A 20350-nucleotide genomic window follows, 5' to 3' on the forward strand; every position below is an offset into this window, starting at 1 on the left:
ACTGGGTTGAGCAGAGGTGCTCTTTCAGTCAGTGCCAGGGGTGCTAACGGGGCTGGTACTTGAACCAGCCACTGCATCTCCGTCTCTCTCATTCATTAAGAAACTCAAGACACCTAACACATTGGCTGTAAGCGTCTGGCTGGCAGCAATCTGGAATGCTGTATTTGCTACAAAACCCCAGGTTTTAAAAAACTATGACCCTGAAAGGAAGTCCAGATGCTAGGAAGTAAAGTCCTGAACACTACAGAGAGATGCCTGAAAGACAGGAATTGTAAAAAAAAAAAAAAAAAATCTGAATTTTATTTGAAATTAAGGAATTTGGGAAAGTACAGTTATAGCAAGAAAATAAACTGTACTGGTGGACTTGGCAGTGTTAAGTTTATGGTTGGACTCGATGATCTTAAAGGTCTTTTCCAACTTAAATGATTCTGTGATCCTATGATAATTCCTACCTGCTTTGCATTTTGACCATGCATGAAGAGTCTTTTCTAGAGTTATTAACAGCTTTTATCTCATTGCCACCAAGCTCACCATCAGCATTTGAATCCAAATGTCAGTTTAGTTTTACTTCATCACGTGAGCCTCCAAGTCTTGCATTTTCAGCATTTCAGCAATTTTCCTCCCTTGTGATACCAGTGTTTGTTTCCTACTTTTTCTTCCATGTTTCGTCCTCTTGAGAGCATCACCTTGACTAACAACATAGAATGTCCCAAGCTGTCAGGGAGGGCACAGTGCGTGCTGGCTGGCATTTGGAAGGGTGAGTGCTAAAAAAAAAAGAGCAAGCCACTTCTGGCCTCCCACAGTCCTACGTCTGTTCAGCAGCCTAGCCCTGAGGTTATACTACTGCCAAAGGCTGCAATGGACCAGACTATCAGGAACAGAATGTTTTCAAATTTTTTGCCATTTTTTCAAAATTCAACCAATAATTAGCAAACTATATTAAGAAACTATAAGTCCTAGAATTAGGTTTTCACATGTTCTTTTGACTTAAGCTGCAGACTTGGCTAGCGTGTGTTGATTCAGCTTCTGTATGTATTTCACCTGCCTTAAAAGTCAAGGGTTCCCAAATGTATAGTTGAACAAACCCTTCAAAGTGATGTAGAATAAGGCAGAGAGACAGGATGCTTCTGTCCATGCCACACTCCTCCTGTAACTACAAGACATGAGCGATCCCCTGATGCAAATAATACATTTCCTGTTTTGTTTAAATACTTAGGAGGCTGTCGCAGCAGTATTTGTTTACATGCGTTGGGTGAGGTCATGCCATGAGAGCAATGCTGAGAGTTTTCACTCTACACTGCAGTCAGCACTTACCCTTTCTTGTGCTTCTCCATCTGCCGTGTGTGAACTTAACTTAGGAGCTAATCTTCTTCCAGAGATGCTGGGCTCCAGCCTAGGGACCCTGCCTGTCTCGTCTGCTATGCTGAAATAACCCAATTCCAGTGCTGAAAACAGGAAAAGCAGCTGGTGTGGCTTAAACACTTCTTTACTCTCACAAACCAGATTTACTTCACACTGTACTTTCCAGGGGCTCTTTTTAGGATTTATATTTAATTTGAAAGACTAGATCCTACAGAATCCACTTCTCTTAATGCTTGGGAGCTGTAGCTACTCATTTCAGCTCTTTCAAACCAGCAAGCACTGAGAGTACCTGTATACTGTCATGGCTGAAAACCACACACTTTGTATTTCCTCATTGATTTTTCTTCTATTTAAAATATTTTGTAGTAGTAGCCTCAGTCTCACTCTCCTTTATTTGGGGGAGATTTCTGGGCTGGTAGTACTTTTACAGGCAAATGAGAAGCCTCCAGATGCTGGAGCTGCCCCATTGCTAGATGATGTGCACAGACAGGTCTATTCTTGATGTGGACAGATAGGTCTGTTCTCGGATACTGTTCTATTAGGAGAGGTGAAATCCTCTTCAAATATTTTTTTTTTTCTTTCGATGACTTTTGGCCACACTCTCCCTGGCATGAAGGTGGAAGGAGAGGCCCATCAGCCTTCACTAGCATACACAGTGCAGTGGGACAAGTAGAAGAAATGGGAGCTGACTCTCCTGCACATCCCCATGGAGGCTCAGCAGCCCCGGTGCCTTCAGCTGATGCAGGTGTAGGTGGTGGCAGGAAGAAAAGAGGTCTGTGCTGAGTGACACTGGGCCTGTCTCCTCAGGGGCTGCTGTGCTGCAAACCAGTATGTCATCAGAGGCAGTTGTTCTGGCTGTACTGGGGAGTTGGGGCCACACAAGGCTCCAGTGAGGAAGCCTACTCCTGCCTTAACACACCAGACCTCTGGCAAATCCCAGCCTGACACTGGAATATGAGTGCTTTCCTTTAGTCAAATTTTGCTAGCTAATGTCTCTCCTGCCACAGCTATTTTGTGTAGTTAAAAACCTAAGATTTACCATTGGCTTTTACACGTTTCTAATTATGCAATTAGTTGATATTATTCAAGGCTGTAATTTTAGTTATTGCTTGATGCAGTTAGATATTTAATTGCTTATTATAGTTGATTACTTACATTGATTACATTACCTTGATTATAGGGTTTGTTATATGAACTGATTGCTCTGTCTTGATTATAATGATATTGTGCCATGTGAGTAATTAACTTTTCCACAAGAATGCAAGAACTGTTTATTCTGTTTCTGGTAATGTAACTCAAATACATGAAATACAACCCATCTCCTCCCTTTTGCCTTAATGCTACCAGAATATGTAAGAAATATATAAGTCTCTAAGTATACTACTGAAAGAAACATCATTTTGCAAGACACTAACCTTTACACATCTGAAATACTGAATATAGAATCACAGAATGGTTTGGTTTGGAAGAGACCTCAAAGATCATCCAGTTCCAACCCCCCTGCCATGGGCAGGGACACCCTCCACTAGACCAGGTTGCCCAAAGCCCCATCCAACCTGGCCTTGAACACTTCCAGGGATGGGGCATCCACAGCTTCTCTGGGCAACCTGTTCCAGTACCTCACCACCCTCACAGTAAAGAATTTCTTCCTAAAAAGAATAATATCCTGCTGACTGAAATGTAGGGGGTTTACATTTATAATGCTCTTTTGGATTTATTTTACATTAAAGAGAAGGAAAAGAGGCTGCATCTAGTTGAGCAATGCATACATTGAATATCTACATATACAAATACAATGCTGGAGACTTAATTACTGTAGCAGTGTTGATTTTAATTTTCAGGGCATGGCACATCATTGATAGGGACCTTTAAATATCCCCATTATAATCTAAGTAATGTAACAACAACTTTATGTCTGAAATTTTTATGTTAGATATTGAGCAGAAAACACAGAAAGTAGGTGTTTATGCCCAGCAATTTACCATCAAAGCTCCCTGTCATCTCTGTAAAGAGAAGACCCCCACTGACACACATCGCAGCACACTAGAGGCCAAACTGACAGGGCTTGTTCAAATGGAAGGGACTGCAGGACTAGACCCCAAAACATAAGAGAGTAAAAAGTCCATGAGAGAAACCCCAGGAGGAAAGACATGAGTTATAAAATTAAGATGGTCTTATCAATTAGTGAAATGAGTCATGCATACCCTGATTGCCCAGGTACAATGAGCTTTTCCCTATCTTCACTGCCTTGTCATTTTGAAGCTCACATGAATTTCAGAAGATCAGAGATGTTCAAATACATGGCATTCAGTGCTCCAAAGGCAAAAAGGCCACTGGATATAATGCTGGCTGGCAGTGTGGAGAGAATTGCACTGAGGCATGCACACAAGGAAATTCTAGGCAGGTTTGGTTTAAAAAAAACCAAAAATTAACTAGGATATCTTCAAAACATACTTTTTCAAACTTGCAATTTCTCATCAAAGACTAAATAAATATATTACAAGTGTGAACTTTCACAATCTATCAATGCTGGTGCAACACATATTTTAATAAGCTCTTAATAGAGCCATAAATAATCATAAATCAAAACTTTATTGAATATCTGGGAACTTTTCATGGACACTATTTGCAACTGAATAATCATCCATCCACATAGAGAGAAATTCCTGCTATATATTATTATTATTCATACTAATTATGGTTTCTTCTTAAAGATGAAACAAATAAAACCTCTGGCTTTTTGAAACCTTTTGCTAGGGCAAAATGCAGCATACTTAAATATCCTACATTTTTACTCTAGTAGAATTTAAGGACTTTTACATGATTTGCTGATTTAGATCCATGTGAATAAACAGCACCTTTTCCTTTTTTTTACTCCACTAATTTCTACACAGGGCAACTCAAAGCACTGTTTTTCTTTTGACAAATGATGGAAAAAACCACAAAGTATTTTTGCTGTAGTCTGAAGTCTGCAGGTGGTTACTCCCTCTCCCCTCTGTGTATCTGTGTAGCGGCTTTGAATTTATTTCATAGAACAGAAACATCTGTTGATAGTCTAGAAACATTTCTGAGAATAGGAAACAATGAAGGAAATTATCTTCTGCTGGCAGCTCATCAGAGGGAAGCAGATTATGCTTTTCAGAGCAAACTGCAAGGCCTTTGCCCCGGTCACCCACCTTTCTTAGGATTAAATTGTAATTAACATGCTTTGTATGCTTTGCATAAATGCCATCATGGCTAGTGCTTTGTAAGGTGAGGTTAAAGATGGAAGTCGACAGTAAACCTCCCTTGATCCAAGCTGCTATTCTACATTGTTAAATAAATTCCACTCCCACCCCCAAAACTGATTTTTGGATGTATAGGAGCCACACAGATGCAGAAGACATCTACGTTTCCATCTACGCAAACAGATGCAGATTACAGAAGACTGTGTACAAATGTGGAACACTATAACCTATGAAAACTAGAATATGAGTGTCACTTTAAACATAGATCAAATCCTGCTCACTTTCTCACCTTTCATATTATTTCTCACACTAATAATATGATTATTAGTGTGAGTAAAATGTGTACAACTTCCCTCCATATCTCTGGAGTTGATTTACAATATACTCAGTGGAGTTCGCACCTATCTAATTACACTTGAAGCAAAGCCAAAAGAAAATGATTTAATTTTCAGAGCCAAAGAAACTGGAAGTGCCAGATTTGCTATTACCCCAATGCACTAAAAATTCTGCCCTGTTGTGCATTGATTTTGTGCTCTCTGTGAGACAATATCATGTAATTAAATGGCAGTGGTATTTAACCATTAGCTTTCATATACTCAAATGTGTGGGTCATTCCCTTAATGTTTTCTCCCTCCCTATTGCATGCAATTGTAGTAAGATGTCCCTTACTGCATCTTGAAGGAATTTTTACCTCAAAGCTGCATTACTGCAGCTTGAATGACCAAAATAATGACATTAACAAGGGATCTCAATGTGGGCTGTTACATCTCAAGGAAGGAAGCCTATGGACCAATGTTTGTATCATGGGGCAAAGGAAAGTTGGACCAATCCTTGGTTTTGCCAGCAGTGAAGGCTTTTGTTCTACACAGTGGTGCAGATGAAGAGCTGGGAGGGCCTGAGACAGCCTTATCTCTGCCCCTGTCCTGGGGCAGCACAAGGAGACCATGTGGTAGATGTAGAGAGATGCTGCTGGGAAAGGAACCGGGAATCTCTCTTCCTTCCCATCGACAAGTGAATTGCTCTTTGGCATCCAAACACAGTGTGTGTGCTGCCTAATGGTTTAGATATTTCTGTTTGGTTGGCACAATACCAGCCCTTTTCCCTCAGGAAAACAAGTCACAGCAGGGAAGAAAAAAGGGATTTTAAAGAATTTGCAATTCGGCTAAACTTGAAAGGAATTTCAGTGGGGAAAAAAAAAAAAGAAAGAGGAGCTGTATAACCAGGGGGCTTTGTCCCTGCCAATGTGAGAGGCTCTGCAAACTGGAGGGGCAATCTTAAGAGGTTTTCCAAAAAAAGAGTTGCTATTATTTTTCTTACTGGAAAATATCTGGAAATCAAACTAAAGCATCCTACCAGCTCCTCTGTAATGTCAATATATTCAGGTTGTATGCATAGTATTTATCTGTCTGGAAACAGAGGAATATCAGACTGCAGATTCCTGGGGACAAATACGCTGAAGCCCTCCCTGTCTCTGCATTCCAGCCCAGAAAACACTAGTGAGATGACAGTTCTGCTGACAAGCCCTTGGATGCACCCAATATATTCATTATTGGGTTGTTTTATCTGTTATCCAATATCTGAGGAATGTTGCTTTTAGTAGAGATACTATTTCAATTATGTACATGTTAAAGATTGTATTTCCTTCGCAGATTTGAAGGCCAGCAAACCTGGATCAGAAATCTTGATAAATGCTTTTCAACTGGTTTTAATCTGTGAATCCCTAAATGTTTTCCAGCAGGGAACAGGTCCTGGCACCACACAGACAGACCTGCTGACAAGAGGCAATAGTTTCCACTTGACCCTAAAAATAGTTCACAGGACCCATCTTTGAAGACCCTGCTCTAGAATGACCTTCTGAATAACACAGGCTAAGTAATTTCACCCCAAGACATCTGCGTCAAGTTCGTAACTTCTGGATAAGCTTCATAAGATTATGTAAAAAGAAGCTTGGGATTTAACTATTTCAGTGACGGAGAACCATCCATTCCCTTGACAAAGCTGTTCCCATAACTCATTATTGTCAAAACTGTATCTATTTGATGGTTTGAATTGGTTTAGCATTGACTTCAACCCCCTGCACTTGTGCTTTTGCATGAGAGACTAAAAGCCCTCTGTTATCAGATAACCTTTGATTATGTAGATCCCTTAGAGAGGCTGAGATCAATTCACCTCTCAATCTCTTCTTTGATAAACAAAATAAATCAAACTTCTAACTACCGTTGCTAAAAGGCGCCACTCCAAATTTCAGATTTTTCTGCTCTGAACTCCTTCCGAGTTGATAATGTCCTTTGCAAAGCACAAAGCAACACCAGAGCTGGAGTCAGTAATCTAGCAATGGCCCCACAGGCTATACCTATATTGCCAAATAAAAGCCAGAGACCAGACTCCAGTCCTGAGGCCACATGGTCCCATCCACACTGCTCACACCCACACAGCTTAGCATTATCCCTCTGGTTCAGATTTGTTTCCAAGAAAGCGTGTGTGGGAGGTCTGAAACTCAGCTAACCATTAGACAGAGGTCTGATGCTTGAGTTTATTCCATAGCAGCAGAGTAGACATGGCCACTAATGCCCTACAAAATACCTGTCATTATAGGTAACTCAGCTTCGTCTTGCTAGTAGACGCTACTATCCACTAATTTATGAGTTACGTTAGCTCAATTAACTACAGTATCTGCCTGGAACACTACTTTACGTTCACATTTTTTACCAGATTGATGTTTTATCCCTCCTTAGACTTGCTGCTTTCCAAAAGACAGTGGCTCCATCCTAGAGTTAGAATGTCATTTTTCTCTATTCTGCTCCTTGTGCATCAGCTGAAAATGCTGTCACGGCAAAAAGCCATCTCAAAAACCCTCTCCTTTGGCCCAGGGAGGTTCTTTTGGCAAAACCACAATAACCTACAACAGCATCAATATAACTGTGGTTACTATGGGGGAGATCTTCACCTGAAAGGAGGTGATTTTGACTGAGTGTGTGCCAGAGCAGACACCACCACAGATCTTCTAGGCTCTGATGTGGCTGGAAGCACCAGACTTCTGTAGATATCTGTAACTCATTGAAGGGCTCTCAATTAGACTGGAGACGTATCCAGCATGAGGAGCAATTCTACCATTTGGATTGTGATGTTCAAAGAAGAGTATCTGTCCTTTGATTTAAAGCATACTCAATTGCATTTGGATGCATGAATGCAACTGTTATGCGAATGTGGTCATCTTGCAGTACAAAAGAGAAATCTTAGCAGACTGACTTAAGCTGGTTGCAAGAGTCCTCCTTTGCTCCAACCCTTAAATTAAGTCCATAAAAAAGAATTAATCCTCCCTTATAATTAATTAGTACTGTAGCAAAGCAATCTGTGCTTCCCATCTCAGTGTCAGATGCAAAGTCTAATACCAGTATTAATATTGTGGGATAGTTGACCATTGGCTTCAAAATGCACTGCTTGCAAACTTAAGCACCTTGTATTTAACAATTTCATCAATAAAACATTTTTCACCTTGGTGGACCATCAATATAAAAATCACTACTGAACTAGTGCTCATTTTCATTTATAAGTGTTTAGTGCTCACTGCTAAAAAAACCCCAACAAAATCCCTTATGGTATATGCTATGCCATGCTATTATATTAATGAGTCATACAGGATGGAAATGGAATTAAAAGTAATTAGCTGTAATTTTGTCTCATGTAGCAGCACGGAGAAAGTAAAATGCATTTAGTGTTCTTCTCCAGAGAAGCCAGCTAACTTAATTGCAATGAGAAAATACTTATTCTTTGACTTGCGTTTTCTACCACCAGTCGTCAAGGTAACAACTTCGTTAGACGTGGAATACACTATTTGTTTTTTTCTTCAAAGGAAAGGCCAACAGGCTTGCTCAGAACATTTTCAATGGCTTGAAGTATGCGGGGCTTTGGGGCGTGATGATGAGACATGTTACATGTCATGGGCTTAGGTAGTAAAATGCAGTGGTTGCCAGTGAAGCTGCTGGGCACCACTGCTGCAATTCTTGACGGAGCGTCCATAAGCTTCAAAGACGGGAAGAGGGTGGACATTCCTGGCCATTGCAAGTGCAACCACCAGATGGTGCCATCAATTCTCGAGCGCGCACATGCAGCATCTGCCCCTTCTGCGCAGGGCCTGGGGAAGCAGCAGGGAACCTGCAGCTCGCTGCTGGGTGGGCGTCCCTGCCTGCGGTCCTGCACTGCAGCGGAAATCATCAAACCTTCGTGGCATTTCAGACTGTGTTTCTCTGACTAACTGAGGTCTCATAATGTTTGATTGTTTCAGTCATCATTGGATTTACCGCTTCTACCTTGGCTCAACTCTGGCTTTAAGCTGAGCTCAGTCTAAAGGCATAAAATACTATATAACTAAGAGTATTTTACACATGCTTTCTGTGAGAAAAAAGCAGCACTCAACTCCCTGATCTGTTTTTTGTAGCACAGAAAGGTACAATGCAAAACAGCCCTGATCTAAATCCTTTGGACAAGCTGAAGGAATCAAAACCCACACGTTATTTTTTGTCAGGGTTGGCTGGGACTGCATTTTTTTAAATGTAGTTATTTGTTCACTGGATGGGGCCCGCCATCTTGATATTAATTAGTACAGCAGCTTTTGAGCTCTACCAGCCAGAGTTCAATTTGCATCAGCGTTCCCCAGATGAAAGACTCCATTGTCCCATTGCCACATCTCTATGCTTCCTAGAAGGTGAGTTTACATAATGCCACGCATTAAACAGCATTTTGAGTTAACATACATAAAGAGAAGACAAATATCTCGAGTTTAGTTTCTAAACTCCCAAATCTATAGGTAATCACCCAGCTGATACACTTCAGCAGCCCACAAGCTGCACTTGTGGGTGAAGATCTCATGCTAGGGATGAGTGTTCTAGTGTCCTCTGGTTCAGCTACAGGTTCATTTTGGGGCTTAGGGCCTGATGATACGTTCTATTTTAATTAATTCCTTAAGTCACCGCTATCAAGAGGAAGAAACTTGATCAGCTGAAAATGAAATTAAATCAGTGTGACACAGAAAAGGCTTTGCGGAAGAGGAGAGGAATCCAAGGGACAACTGAACACTGCCTGGTTTGATGTGCATTTTAGATGTCATGACAGACAAGCAACTCTGCCTTTCCACATCACCTTCCTTCTCCTTATAGACATATCCCACTAACATCTCCATGAGTTTTGATAACTTCAGCCATCAACGTAAAGCTGGCACATAGATGTAAAATCAGAAAGAGTACAAAATGGGAGCCCAGGATTGGAGCCTGACTCTTTGTCTGTTCCAATTCTTGCACATCTGAAGTGTTGAGAACAGCTTGTGAGAATCTGCTATTGTAAATCAGAATATAACGTGTTGTCTCTGCTTTTAGGCAGGATGGGAATTTGAACCTTTGCTTGAAGTGAGTGATGTCATTGCCTAAGGCACCAAGAAGCCTTTCCTCCATATAAATGCAGTCACATTAAAATGCTTCAGCTAGACAAGATCACTTATCGTGTATATACAATAGACAATTTCAAAGCCACCACAACACATTTTTATCCCAGAGGCACTACAGTGGGCATCTAGTCTCCTCCAGAATAACTACTGTTAACAGAATTATCCTACATCACAAATACCTACAGATGGTCTCTTCTTCCTCCGCCATTTCACTGCTATGATCCAAGGTAGTCCTTATCAAGAATAAAAAAAGTCCCCAGATCTCCATAAACAAAGCAACCATTTGTGTTTGTGCTTTCTACTGAAAATGAGCAAACCCCCACTGATCTTGAGCAGGATAAGCTTATGGATAAATGGATTTTATCCTTTCTCTGGACCAGTTTTCCCAACATTTCATATTACACCACTTTCTCAGTTTCTTATTTGTGGAGACCTAAGAAAATTCTTGAATGGATTAGGGTCTATCTGTCTAAAAACAGAGGTCTGAAATTGCAAAACAACAGAGCAAGATGCTCCTCTCCTCAGACTCTTATAACATGGTTTCCCTTAGCATAGCCCATTTCAAGTTTCAGTTCCTAATACCTTATCATAGCGTTTTCTCAAATTGCTAGGAATAAAGCAGTGAAGTAAGCCATGTTGTTGGCTACCTGTAAAAGCTAACCTGAAGTACATCTGATGATTCTGTCAATTTGTCACTTCACCATTCAGAATCAGAAGTTGTAAGCAGCTTATAATCTTTCCAAGGGTCACCATCCATTACACTATCCAAGCATTCAAAGATGTGTCCATTCAACCCACCCAGATTAAAAACATGAAGGCTGCTTTTAGGAGGCCCCTGAAATAATGACTATTTCAGAGGAACATCTTGGAAACACTTCTAAGACACTTTAGTTACACAGCCCTTGGCTGAGCTTTTCACTGAACCTTACAGCTCTCCGGGCAGAGGAACCCAGCCCCAGGCACAAGGGGACAGGACAGTGCGTATGTACAGCAGCTCCGACCCATAGATTTATGCTGTCCCTTCACTGCACCACATAAAACCAGACTCTCTTAAAAATCACTTCCTTTTAAAGCAAGTTCATGCCTGACCATAAACTCCATTAAAACAGAACTTCAGCTAAGAGGATGTAGCAGTAATTAATGATAAGGTACATAAGGGTCATTATCAAAGTCTTAGGCTCTATAAACACAAAAATTCAGCCCAGTTCATGCTTAAACGAAAGCCAAAAATGGTAATAAAATGGCAATTAATAGAGCATCCAAACCTTTTTATTCTTTTCTGTTGGTGATAGAAATTTAAAAGAGAAATCTAGTACATCTTTAAAAACAGTTGAAGCTGAATCTAAATTCTTTGACTGTCTTCTGTTAGTTTTTGTACAGCATCAATGTAAAATCCTGTATCTGAGCTGGAAAAACCCCAAGCAACAGTTCAAGCTGACTAGGTAGCAGCTTGGCAAAGAAAAAAAACCCCACAGATGTGTTTGTGGACAAGTTGAACATACGCTAGCAGGGTTCATTTGCAAAAGTGATGGCCAACTGCGCACTGGGCTGCATTAGCTACCCATCACCAGTAGGCTTGAAGAAGTGACTATTTCTTTTTGCTGAATGCTCATGAGGCCACATCTCAATATGGTGTCCAATTTTAATCCCTCTCCAATATAAGAAAGACCTTGACAAATTACATTATGACCAGTGGAGGGCCACTAAATGATCAGAAGACTGAAGGACAGGATGTACCAGAACAGGTTGAAGGAACTGGGCTTGTTCAATGAGAAAAAAGGAAGGCTTAGGGGTATATTTATTGCTGTATTGAACTACCTGAAGAATTGTTATAGAGAAGACAAAGTCAGAGGTGCGTAGAGAAAGGATAATGGCAACAGTCCCAAGTTACAATTTCACTGCTCTATCTTCTGGTGTTCTCAGTGGTATAATTCCAAGCTCTTCAGCTCTGCTTTTTCTTTTTAGTGCATCTCCTCTAATAAATCTGTCTGGATATGGCCTGTGAATTCCACTCAACAAGATCAAAAAGCAGGTCTTATAGTCAAGCAGAGAGGACTTCCCCTGCCTGAGCCCTTGGTTTCTCCTAGAGCTTTCAGGCATGTCCAAGTCTCTTTTTATCCCATACTTCAGGAAAATGCGACTGGCCATGTGTCAGTACCAATGTTCTGTGACTCCCAGCCAAGTATGTAAAAAGATAATATAAAGCATTTGTCTCCACAGCTTAAAATCTGCCCGTGCTTTTGCTACTTGTCATCTTCCTGACCTCCTCAGGAAGTTCTTGTAGGCAATTTCCTCACCTCATAACTGGATTTCTTGTTGCTGGCTATTTCAGGTTCTGCCTGGGGGATAAGTGCAAAGCTAAGGATCATGTGGCAATGGTCAAGGCTTGCAGTCATGGACAGGAGGGTAGCAGGTACTGCAGAGAATGTGTATGTGAGGCGGGACAGGGGGTCTCCCTGGGTGGTGAGAGGAGGCTGTTGAATGATCTCCATTAGCTGTTGCACAACTGGACTGTTCTCATCTGCTAAATAACAAAATGTCTCAAGCAAACACGAATGCAGATAATGGATTCCTGTGATCACCATATTTTTCTGAAATAACATTGCTGCACATTAATTCCAGCTTTGATTCGTTTAATTTAATTCTGGCTTCTTTTTTTTTTGAAGGTGAAAAGTGCAGCTGAAGGGACCAATGGCGAAATTAACTTTACATAGTAAATTACATCTGCGTTATTTTTTAAATCAGCTACTGCTATTGTAAATCAAGCTACTTTTTCTTCAGTGTTCTTAATTTTATAAGTAAGTGCGGTGCTCCAGAGCTATCTATTAAGCATAGTGTTTTAAAATGAGTCTTAAATAATTTAGATATCTCTTTTCCAAAACACATCCCTTTCCTGGAATAATTTTTGTCAATTTTATGCCTTCTTGAGAAGAAAATAAAACAGATAAAGTATTTTATTATTCTATCCACAATTTTACAAGAGCAGGAGAAAACATGCAACAGTAATAGTCTCCATTCCACAGCAGGCATACACTAAGAAAAATCTATAATAATGTGATTTGTCCTCTTCACATCCTTCACAACTTGAACAAAGTTAAAAATAAAATGAAAAACAGGAGACATTTCACAATCCAAATTGATGGGAAGGATATTGTATTTGTTGTCAGCCTGAAGCCTGCTTGGCTTCAGCTAGTACTTCTCCCTCCAGGAGAAAAGAGACCTGGAGCCTTGGTATCAGCACCCTGATACTGGAGACAGAAAAGTGAATGCTGCCCAACTCCTCCTTAGGAAAATTTTATGGCTTTAGTGTAGACTTGGGCACCTGCTCTGACATGCCAGGAGTTTGTCCCTTCCCTGAACGGTGGGCTGTTTAGTCCGATTTTCCAGCAGTTATCCCCCAAAGGCAGTGGCCAAAGTAGCAACAACACAGCACGGTTCTGAAAATGGCTGGTACTGACCTGTGGGGAATGCGCTTGAGTGGTGTTATCGCTCTCCCTGAAGGAAATTAGCTGTGATGCAAAGGGGACCTAGCACAGTGGCAATGACACCGTAGTCTGCATGACCTTCATTTGATAGGGCCCCACCCTTCCTGTAAATCAAATTGGGAGTGTGCTTACACTACAACCCCTACAGTTTTCCTCAAGTGTGTTAGAGAAATTAGGTGAGGTATGTACACCTCTATTTCACCTGATCCTATTAAGCTCCTTATTAGACAGAGGAGGAAAATGAGACAAAGTGAGTGTGATCATGTTGACACGAAAATTAGTTTTCCAACAAGTGGTACTACTAAGTATTTCTTTGTTCTGTGATACGTACAGGAGACCATAAGAGACAGATGCGATAAACTAAATTCATCCCAAATGGAAACAGATGGAAACAGTTTTCCATGAAGCATGTCATGCCGTGACTGAAGCAGGTTCATGTCATTGGGTTGTACATCTTCAGCACTCTGAGGGATGGCTGGATAGTGACCAGCCCCTTCCAGTCTCCAGCTCTGCACAGATGATGCCGTCATACCCAGTCACTGACCTAACCAGATACAGAACTGCTCCCAAGATTGTCAGATGCTTTCTTTTTGGGTGAGTGCAATGACTTTGTGCCTTGGTACTCCCCTACAACTCGCGGGCTCACTTTCTCCCCAGAGAGCATTGCAATGAACTGAATCACTTTTTGTCCGTAACAACACATCAAGTGCATGCCATGACAGCAAGCAATGCCACGCAGCTATTTATGCTACAATAAAGAGGCGGCGAATACAAACTCTAGGTATTATGTATGAGATGCTGTTTCTTCAGATATAAGGGCATAATAATATTCTAATATGATACTGTTGTTTGATTTAGATAGGAAGCAGTGTCATTTCTAGAACAGCTAAGTAACGTGAAAGGACCTTAAAAACAGAAGAGTGCAAACTGACAACGGAAACACCTAGAAAGATGACAGGGGTGACGCCTGTCTCCGTGTTTGAGATTGAGCACACACAATGTCCTCTGACACAGTAACTCGCCTCAGAGAAGGCGACACCGTGCCTAACCTCAGCAGTGGGGGGCTGTGGTTGCACGGTTGCTTTGCAGTCATGCGGTGTAAGACAGGACGAGTGCCATCTGAACACTTCCTCATGATCACATCAAAGCAGGACAAAAGTAAGTCTGGTTCCTGGGAAATTAGGAGACAGGCCCAATATATGAGTAAGTGGCAAGGGTTTTCTGGGGCACAATCACAGAATTTTCAGGCACAGGAAACCTAAATAGGAATCTGCTGCCCTCCTCTTTTAAGCAGCTCCCATGGCAAGGCTCCCTGGGCTTATGCTAATCAGAGACAAAGTTATGCCAGGTGTCTTCCAGAGCAACAGCAGGGCAAATCCAAGTAAAAGCAGGCCACTTCAGCATCATGCAGGGCCTGTATAGCACAAAACACAATTACAATCCTAAGTGCTCACATTGCACAACTCAGTTGTTTATACCAATAGATGTGTCCTTCCTTGTGCAATGCACGTGAGGTTATGAAGCCCACGTTTGGTTTAAAGTCCTCTTCAGTAACAGTAGAAAAGAAATCAGTTTACAGCTTTATGCTCCAAGTGATCCAAAGCCTAATTATTCTGATGCATTTGCCAGCAGAAAATTAAGTGGAGTTCTACTGAAGCCACTGGTGTTACGCTGCCCCTCAATGAACATAAGCAGAAAGATGAACAGGCCCATGACATTTCATAGCAGTGAGAAGGTCATATACCATCATACTTGCTGTATTATGTAGCACACTACATCTGAGCTCTAGTGTCTATTCAAACATATAACTAATTATTTCCTGATGCTTTTGGAAATCAAAGCTCAATTAAAAGGTTGGGTTTAGATTGATTTTTAGGTATTCTATCACAAAAGATAGAACAGCAAAAAACACGTATCTAACACGCAAGCTGGCATATTCAAATCACCCCACAACCCAGTCTGTCTTGTTCTTCTATTGATCATTTTTGTCTAATATTTTAATTTGAACTCTGTGAGCCAAAACAAAAAAAACTTTGTTCTAAGTTTGTCTAGTTCTTGCACAAGAAGGTCATCAGAAAGACTCCTAGGCACTCACAGACAGTAACGAACTACCAGGAACACCACTGCAACTGCAGTACTGTGGATGTCCTTTTGAAGCAGAAATGCCAATAGGTTTGGGGGAAGAAGGAGGACTGGGTTTTGAAGACACACTGGAAATACTAGTCGCTCTGGTTAAATGACCTACCCACCCAGCCTTTCATGGCAGGCAGCTGGTGAATTTTGCGTTGTCTGTTACTCAGTATGTTCCCCGTTCACACTCCCTTAACCAAAGCCTGCCATTTCCTCTGCTGTCCTTGCTCCAACAAAATGTCCTCTTTGTGCTGTTGCAGTCCACTGTCCTCTAAAGATTCCATGGGGACTTCTGGTGCTCATCACCATCTGGTGCATGCCAAATCCTTATCGTGCCCACAAAGCCTTTGTTCAAAAGGAAACAAATGCTGGTGGTGGCTGAAGTGTCTTTCCTTTCCTAAGCAGGTATGCATTTTAGCATATGCACTTTCATTACATCATTTTACATCACCTCTGTGTTTGGAACTCCCTGAGAGACGAATAAGCAGTTGGCACCATCTCTGGGTATTGGTATGATGGGCTTTCCTGTCAATTTTTTGCATTTTTTCAACAAGGAGAACTATCAAAAAACCTAATATGCTGCTAGACATAAACCAAAAGAAAATGCTTTCCTGCTAGAAATGACATAAGTAATCAAAAATGAAAGATGACAGAAAATCACTGTACTTACTATGTGTCGTGCTGCAAACACTCCATCAACTATTGCACAACAGAACGCTGCTACCACGCCAAAGCTGATAAACACGATGGAGGCTACTAACTGAGAAGAGAAAAACAGATTGAGTAATGTTTTCAATATAATTAAGTAAAACAATTACACTATTTTTTCTAGTATTCTTAAACGATGTTTCCCCCTGCTGTAATTCACTTCAGATCAGTGTGGCAGGATGCCAGTCACGCAGCAGAAAAAAAGCAGAAATTCTTGATGCTGAGTTGACATACCATCAAGTCTACTAGAAAAGCTTCAATCTTTCTAGAGAAAATTAGGTCAGCCATAAGACTTATTAAATTCAATGGTGACTTCTTCTGAATCAACTTATTAAATAAAACAGCAGTGGTGTCCGTAGGAAGCATGGCAAAAAGCCATGTTCTTGTTGGCTCACATCAATCTCTAGAGCCTTACTACAGTGGTAGTAGTTCACACATACAGATAAAGACATTGTAGTAAGTTGCTAACTAGCCCCGTGAATTCTCAGAAAACCTTTATCATCCCAAATAGCTTATGATACCTTATGCCACAATAAAATCAGAGACTCGTAGGACTGGTACCTCTGGAAGGGCTGGGGTGTGCCGTCTTGGCCCCTGCCCTCGCTGGGGCTCCCAGCCTGCCCCTCAGTCTCAGCGTGGGCATGGCAGAGCACAGCAGAGCTCAGTACATGTCCCAGCTGCAGCGCAGACAGCACGCTGTCTTTGATAGCCTACCAGCCATAGCTTCAGACCTCATTTTACCTCCCAAGCTGCTTAATTCATTAAGCATTATTAATTCTTCATCAACGGGACTGCGGATGGTGTAACGCTAGAGCGCTGCTCTAGCACAAGTGGTGGTGGTACGGAGGGCTCGGGGGAAAAGGCTGTGCAGGTTGGGCATGCTACCTGCGCTCACTTTACCTCCGAGGATGACTACGGCTGCAGCTCTAGCAGCAACTGCAGGGCTAGCACAACCCCAGATATGGCAAGGTTACTGCCCAGTTCACTCTGAAGAGAGCAATAGGACTCAGAAAGGCCGAGCACTGGTATGCATCTCCATCAGAGACCAGTCAGTGTGCTGTTAGCACAGACTTTTGAGATGGCACTGGCTGGTTTTGAGGGCATGTCGGAAGGATGCAGTGCCGTGAGCCAGGTGAGATGAAATGAGTCCTGAAAGAGAAACCCTGTGTAAGCATAGCAAGGTGCTCCCCTTGAGCTCATCAGCCTCAACACCCATCAGATGAGAGAGAGATGCTGTCACTCCTTCCTCACTCAGATGAGAGGGTTTTGTGACTTTGAGGATTCTGCACCTGGAGTTTGGATGAGTGCGTACCTGCAGGATATAAGGTGAACCTAACATGCACTCTCTTGCTATGTTTTTAATATCATTTAAAGTACATGTCTCATGTCTATGGCATTTCTGATGCAAAGTCACAAGAGGAACCCTTGCAAACATCCTGTATGATAGCTTACTGTTAGTTTACAACAGCATTAAGTTATAGTTAATAACTGCAACAGATTAAAAAGTTCCCTTAAAAACTGACAGAACAGAGTCCTTAACTGATAGAGCACACGGACCAGGTTTTCAGTTAAGAATCTGGAACCTCTCTGTTATTTGCCAGTCATTAATTGCTCCTTCACAATATGTATTTCAGAAATGCTCAGGTATAGATTACCAAAATTACATCCGTACAGTTCATATATCCCTTCTGCCTTTACAAAAATCATATCTGCATTACCTAAATACTGATTTCACATGTGCAGAATTTGTAAGGCATCACAAACCCACTTGAAAAATGGACTCCTTAGCTTATGTTAGGCATAAGAACAGTACGATGTCAATACTGCCAACAGGGGACACCACATTGGTAACTTCCTCCAAAAAATGCATATTGGGCAGGTAAGAAATTACAACCTTATAAGCCCATAGCATTGGACACACAGATCGAAGCGATGTCAAACATTTGGAAATAAGAGCTCTCAGGGAATCAGCAAAAAGTACAACTTAAAGGCAGAAGAATTACAGCTTTCACATGCTTTCTGATCCACTCTTTTAATCTCTCATTAGGTCATGGCTCTTAGATCATGTAATCAGAGGTGAGCCAGCGCTGCCGCAGGGATTGCTGTGTAATCGGAACCCTCAGCGTGCGGAGGGAAGGGGCACGCCGAAGTGGCCGAGGCTGATGGCACTGCTGATCTTGGGAACCTGCTGCATCCCCACTGCAGCCAGCTCCATCCCACCCTAAGGAGGCAGAAACCCTCAGGAAGCACAGTTGGCCGCATAGCCCTTCAACCTCCGCTGTCCCTCAGCTCCCCAGTATGGCGGGTCATGTCCTGGGAATCTGCTTGTCTAAAGATCTTGGCGTGCAACTCACCAGATCAAGAAGGCTGCGGGCTTCTTGTAGAGAGCTATTATCACTGCAGACCAGTGGGCTGTGCTGCTCTGTGCCAGCTGCATTTGCTACAGACCCTGATATCTTTATTTGAAAAAGCAGCAGTGTTTAAAAGTTCAGATTAAGTCATTATTGTCTGATACCTCTATCTTGTTTTTCAAGTCATAGCAGTCAATCAAATAATTAGTGGGCTTAGCCGGGTGTTTCCAAATTGCCTGAGCTCAGGATGAATTTATCAGGAGCTGACCTCAAGGTGGCTTTTCATTTCACACATGAGCAACTTATTGATGATCTATGATCCCCAAACCAAGGTTTTCTACTCGTGGAGATAGCTTAAATAACCTAATGAGTACGCTGGCCTTTCAGTTCACCATATAGCTGTAAAAGACCGCATGTAAAGGTGCACAGTAAATTGTAGGATAGACAGGAGCTATGGCGTTGGCTTTGCACTTCTCAGTCATGTTGGTGAGTATCTACCCATTCAAGGAGTTGCGTGCAAGTCAAAGCTTGTCAGCCAGAGACTGCTGTTCTTATCCATGCCTACTAGCAACTACTTCAGTGAGTGGCCCCTTTGAAATGGACGATTTCTTGACTAAAGTAATATTTATTACAATGCTGAAGAGGCAGTATGTGACACTCAGGGGTTCTTATTACTTAAATTGACTTTTATATGTATTAGAATGATAAAACAAGTAATAATACAAGAACAACACAAAGAAATCTTTATAATAAAATTACAGATTTATATTCTCTCTCAAACATCCCATCGCCTATTGAGAATGAGAAACACATCAACAAAGTACGAAATTAATTACTTCTAAAAATTGCAGCCCAGACAGCCAAATGAAGAGCTGTTGTAAATTCAAAAGCTAATTTTCCTGAGTGGTAGGTGATTGCTGGAGCTGTGAGCACTGTCAAGAGAGAAAAGCAGTGCAGTTCATTTAAACATAGAGAACTTTTGTTGATAGGTGAAAGAAATAGTACATTTTAAAAAAGAAATACTGATCCATCACCTCATCTCCATTTTTAATAGCAGTATGTTTTGTCAGGAAAAGTATTCATTATTTATTAAAACAAATATTTTAACAGTTATTCAAGAAACTGACTGGCTGGGTGGATGAAGGGAGAGCAGTGGATGTTGTCTCCCTTGACTTCAGCAAGGCTTCTGACACCACCTCCCATAACAGCCTCACAGGCAAGCTTAGGATGTGTGGGTTGGATGGGTGGACAGCGAGGTGGGCTGAGAACTGGCTGCACGGCAGGGCCCAGAGGGTTGTGATAAGCGGCGCAGAGTCCACTTGGAGGCCTGTAGCTGGCAGGGTGCCCCAGGGGTCAGTGCTGGGTCCCGTCTTGTTCAACATATTCATCAATGACCTGGACAAAGGGACAGAACGTACCCCCAGCAAGTTTGCTGATGACACTAAACTGGGAGGAGTGGCCAACACAGTGGAAGGCTGCACTGCCATTCAGCGAGATCTTGGCTGACTAGATAACTGGGCAAAGAAGAATCATATGAAGTTCAAGAAGGGCAAGTGTAGGGTTCTGCACCTAGGGAGGAATAACCCCAAGCACCAGTGCAGGTCAGGGGTTGACCTGCTGGGAAGCAGCGCTGTGGAGAAGGACCTG

The 20350-nt window shown here is 41.8% G+C and overlaps 1 protein-coding gene across 5 annotated transcripts in view; it reads right to left on the reverse strand.

Moving 5' to 3' along the window:
* The window catches only part of TMEM255B (transmembrane protein 255B), an 80654-nt gene that overhangs the window by 33791 nt on the left and 26513 nt on the right, over positions 1 to 20350 (reverse strand). For all 5 annotated transcript variants that reach the window (XM_054823014.1, XM_054823007.1, XM_054823024.1 and 2 more), the window contains exon 4: positions 16315 to 16404. In XM_054823014.1, coding sequence (XP_054678989.1) covers positions 16315 to 16404 — 90 coding nt within the window. The remainder of the gene's footprint in view (positions 1 to 16314; positions 16405 to 20350) is intronic.

This window comes from Grus americana, chromosome 1 (assembly GCF_028858705.1).
Source record: "Grus americana isolate bGruAme1 chromosome 1, bGruAme1.mat, whole genome shotgun sequence".
NCBI lineage: Eukaryota > Metazoa > Chordata > Aves > Gruiformes > Gruidae > Grus > Grus americana.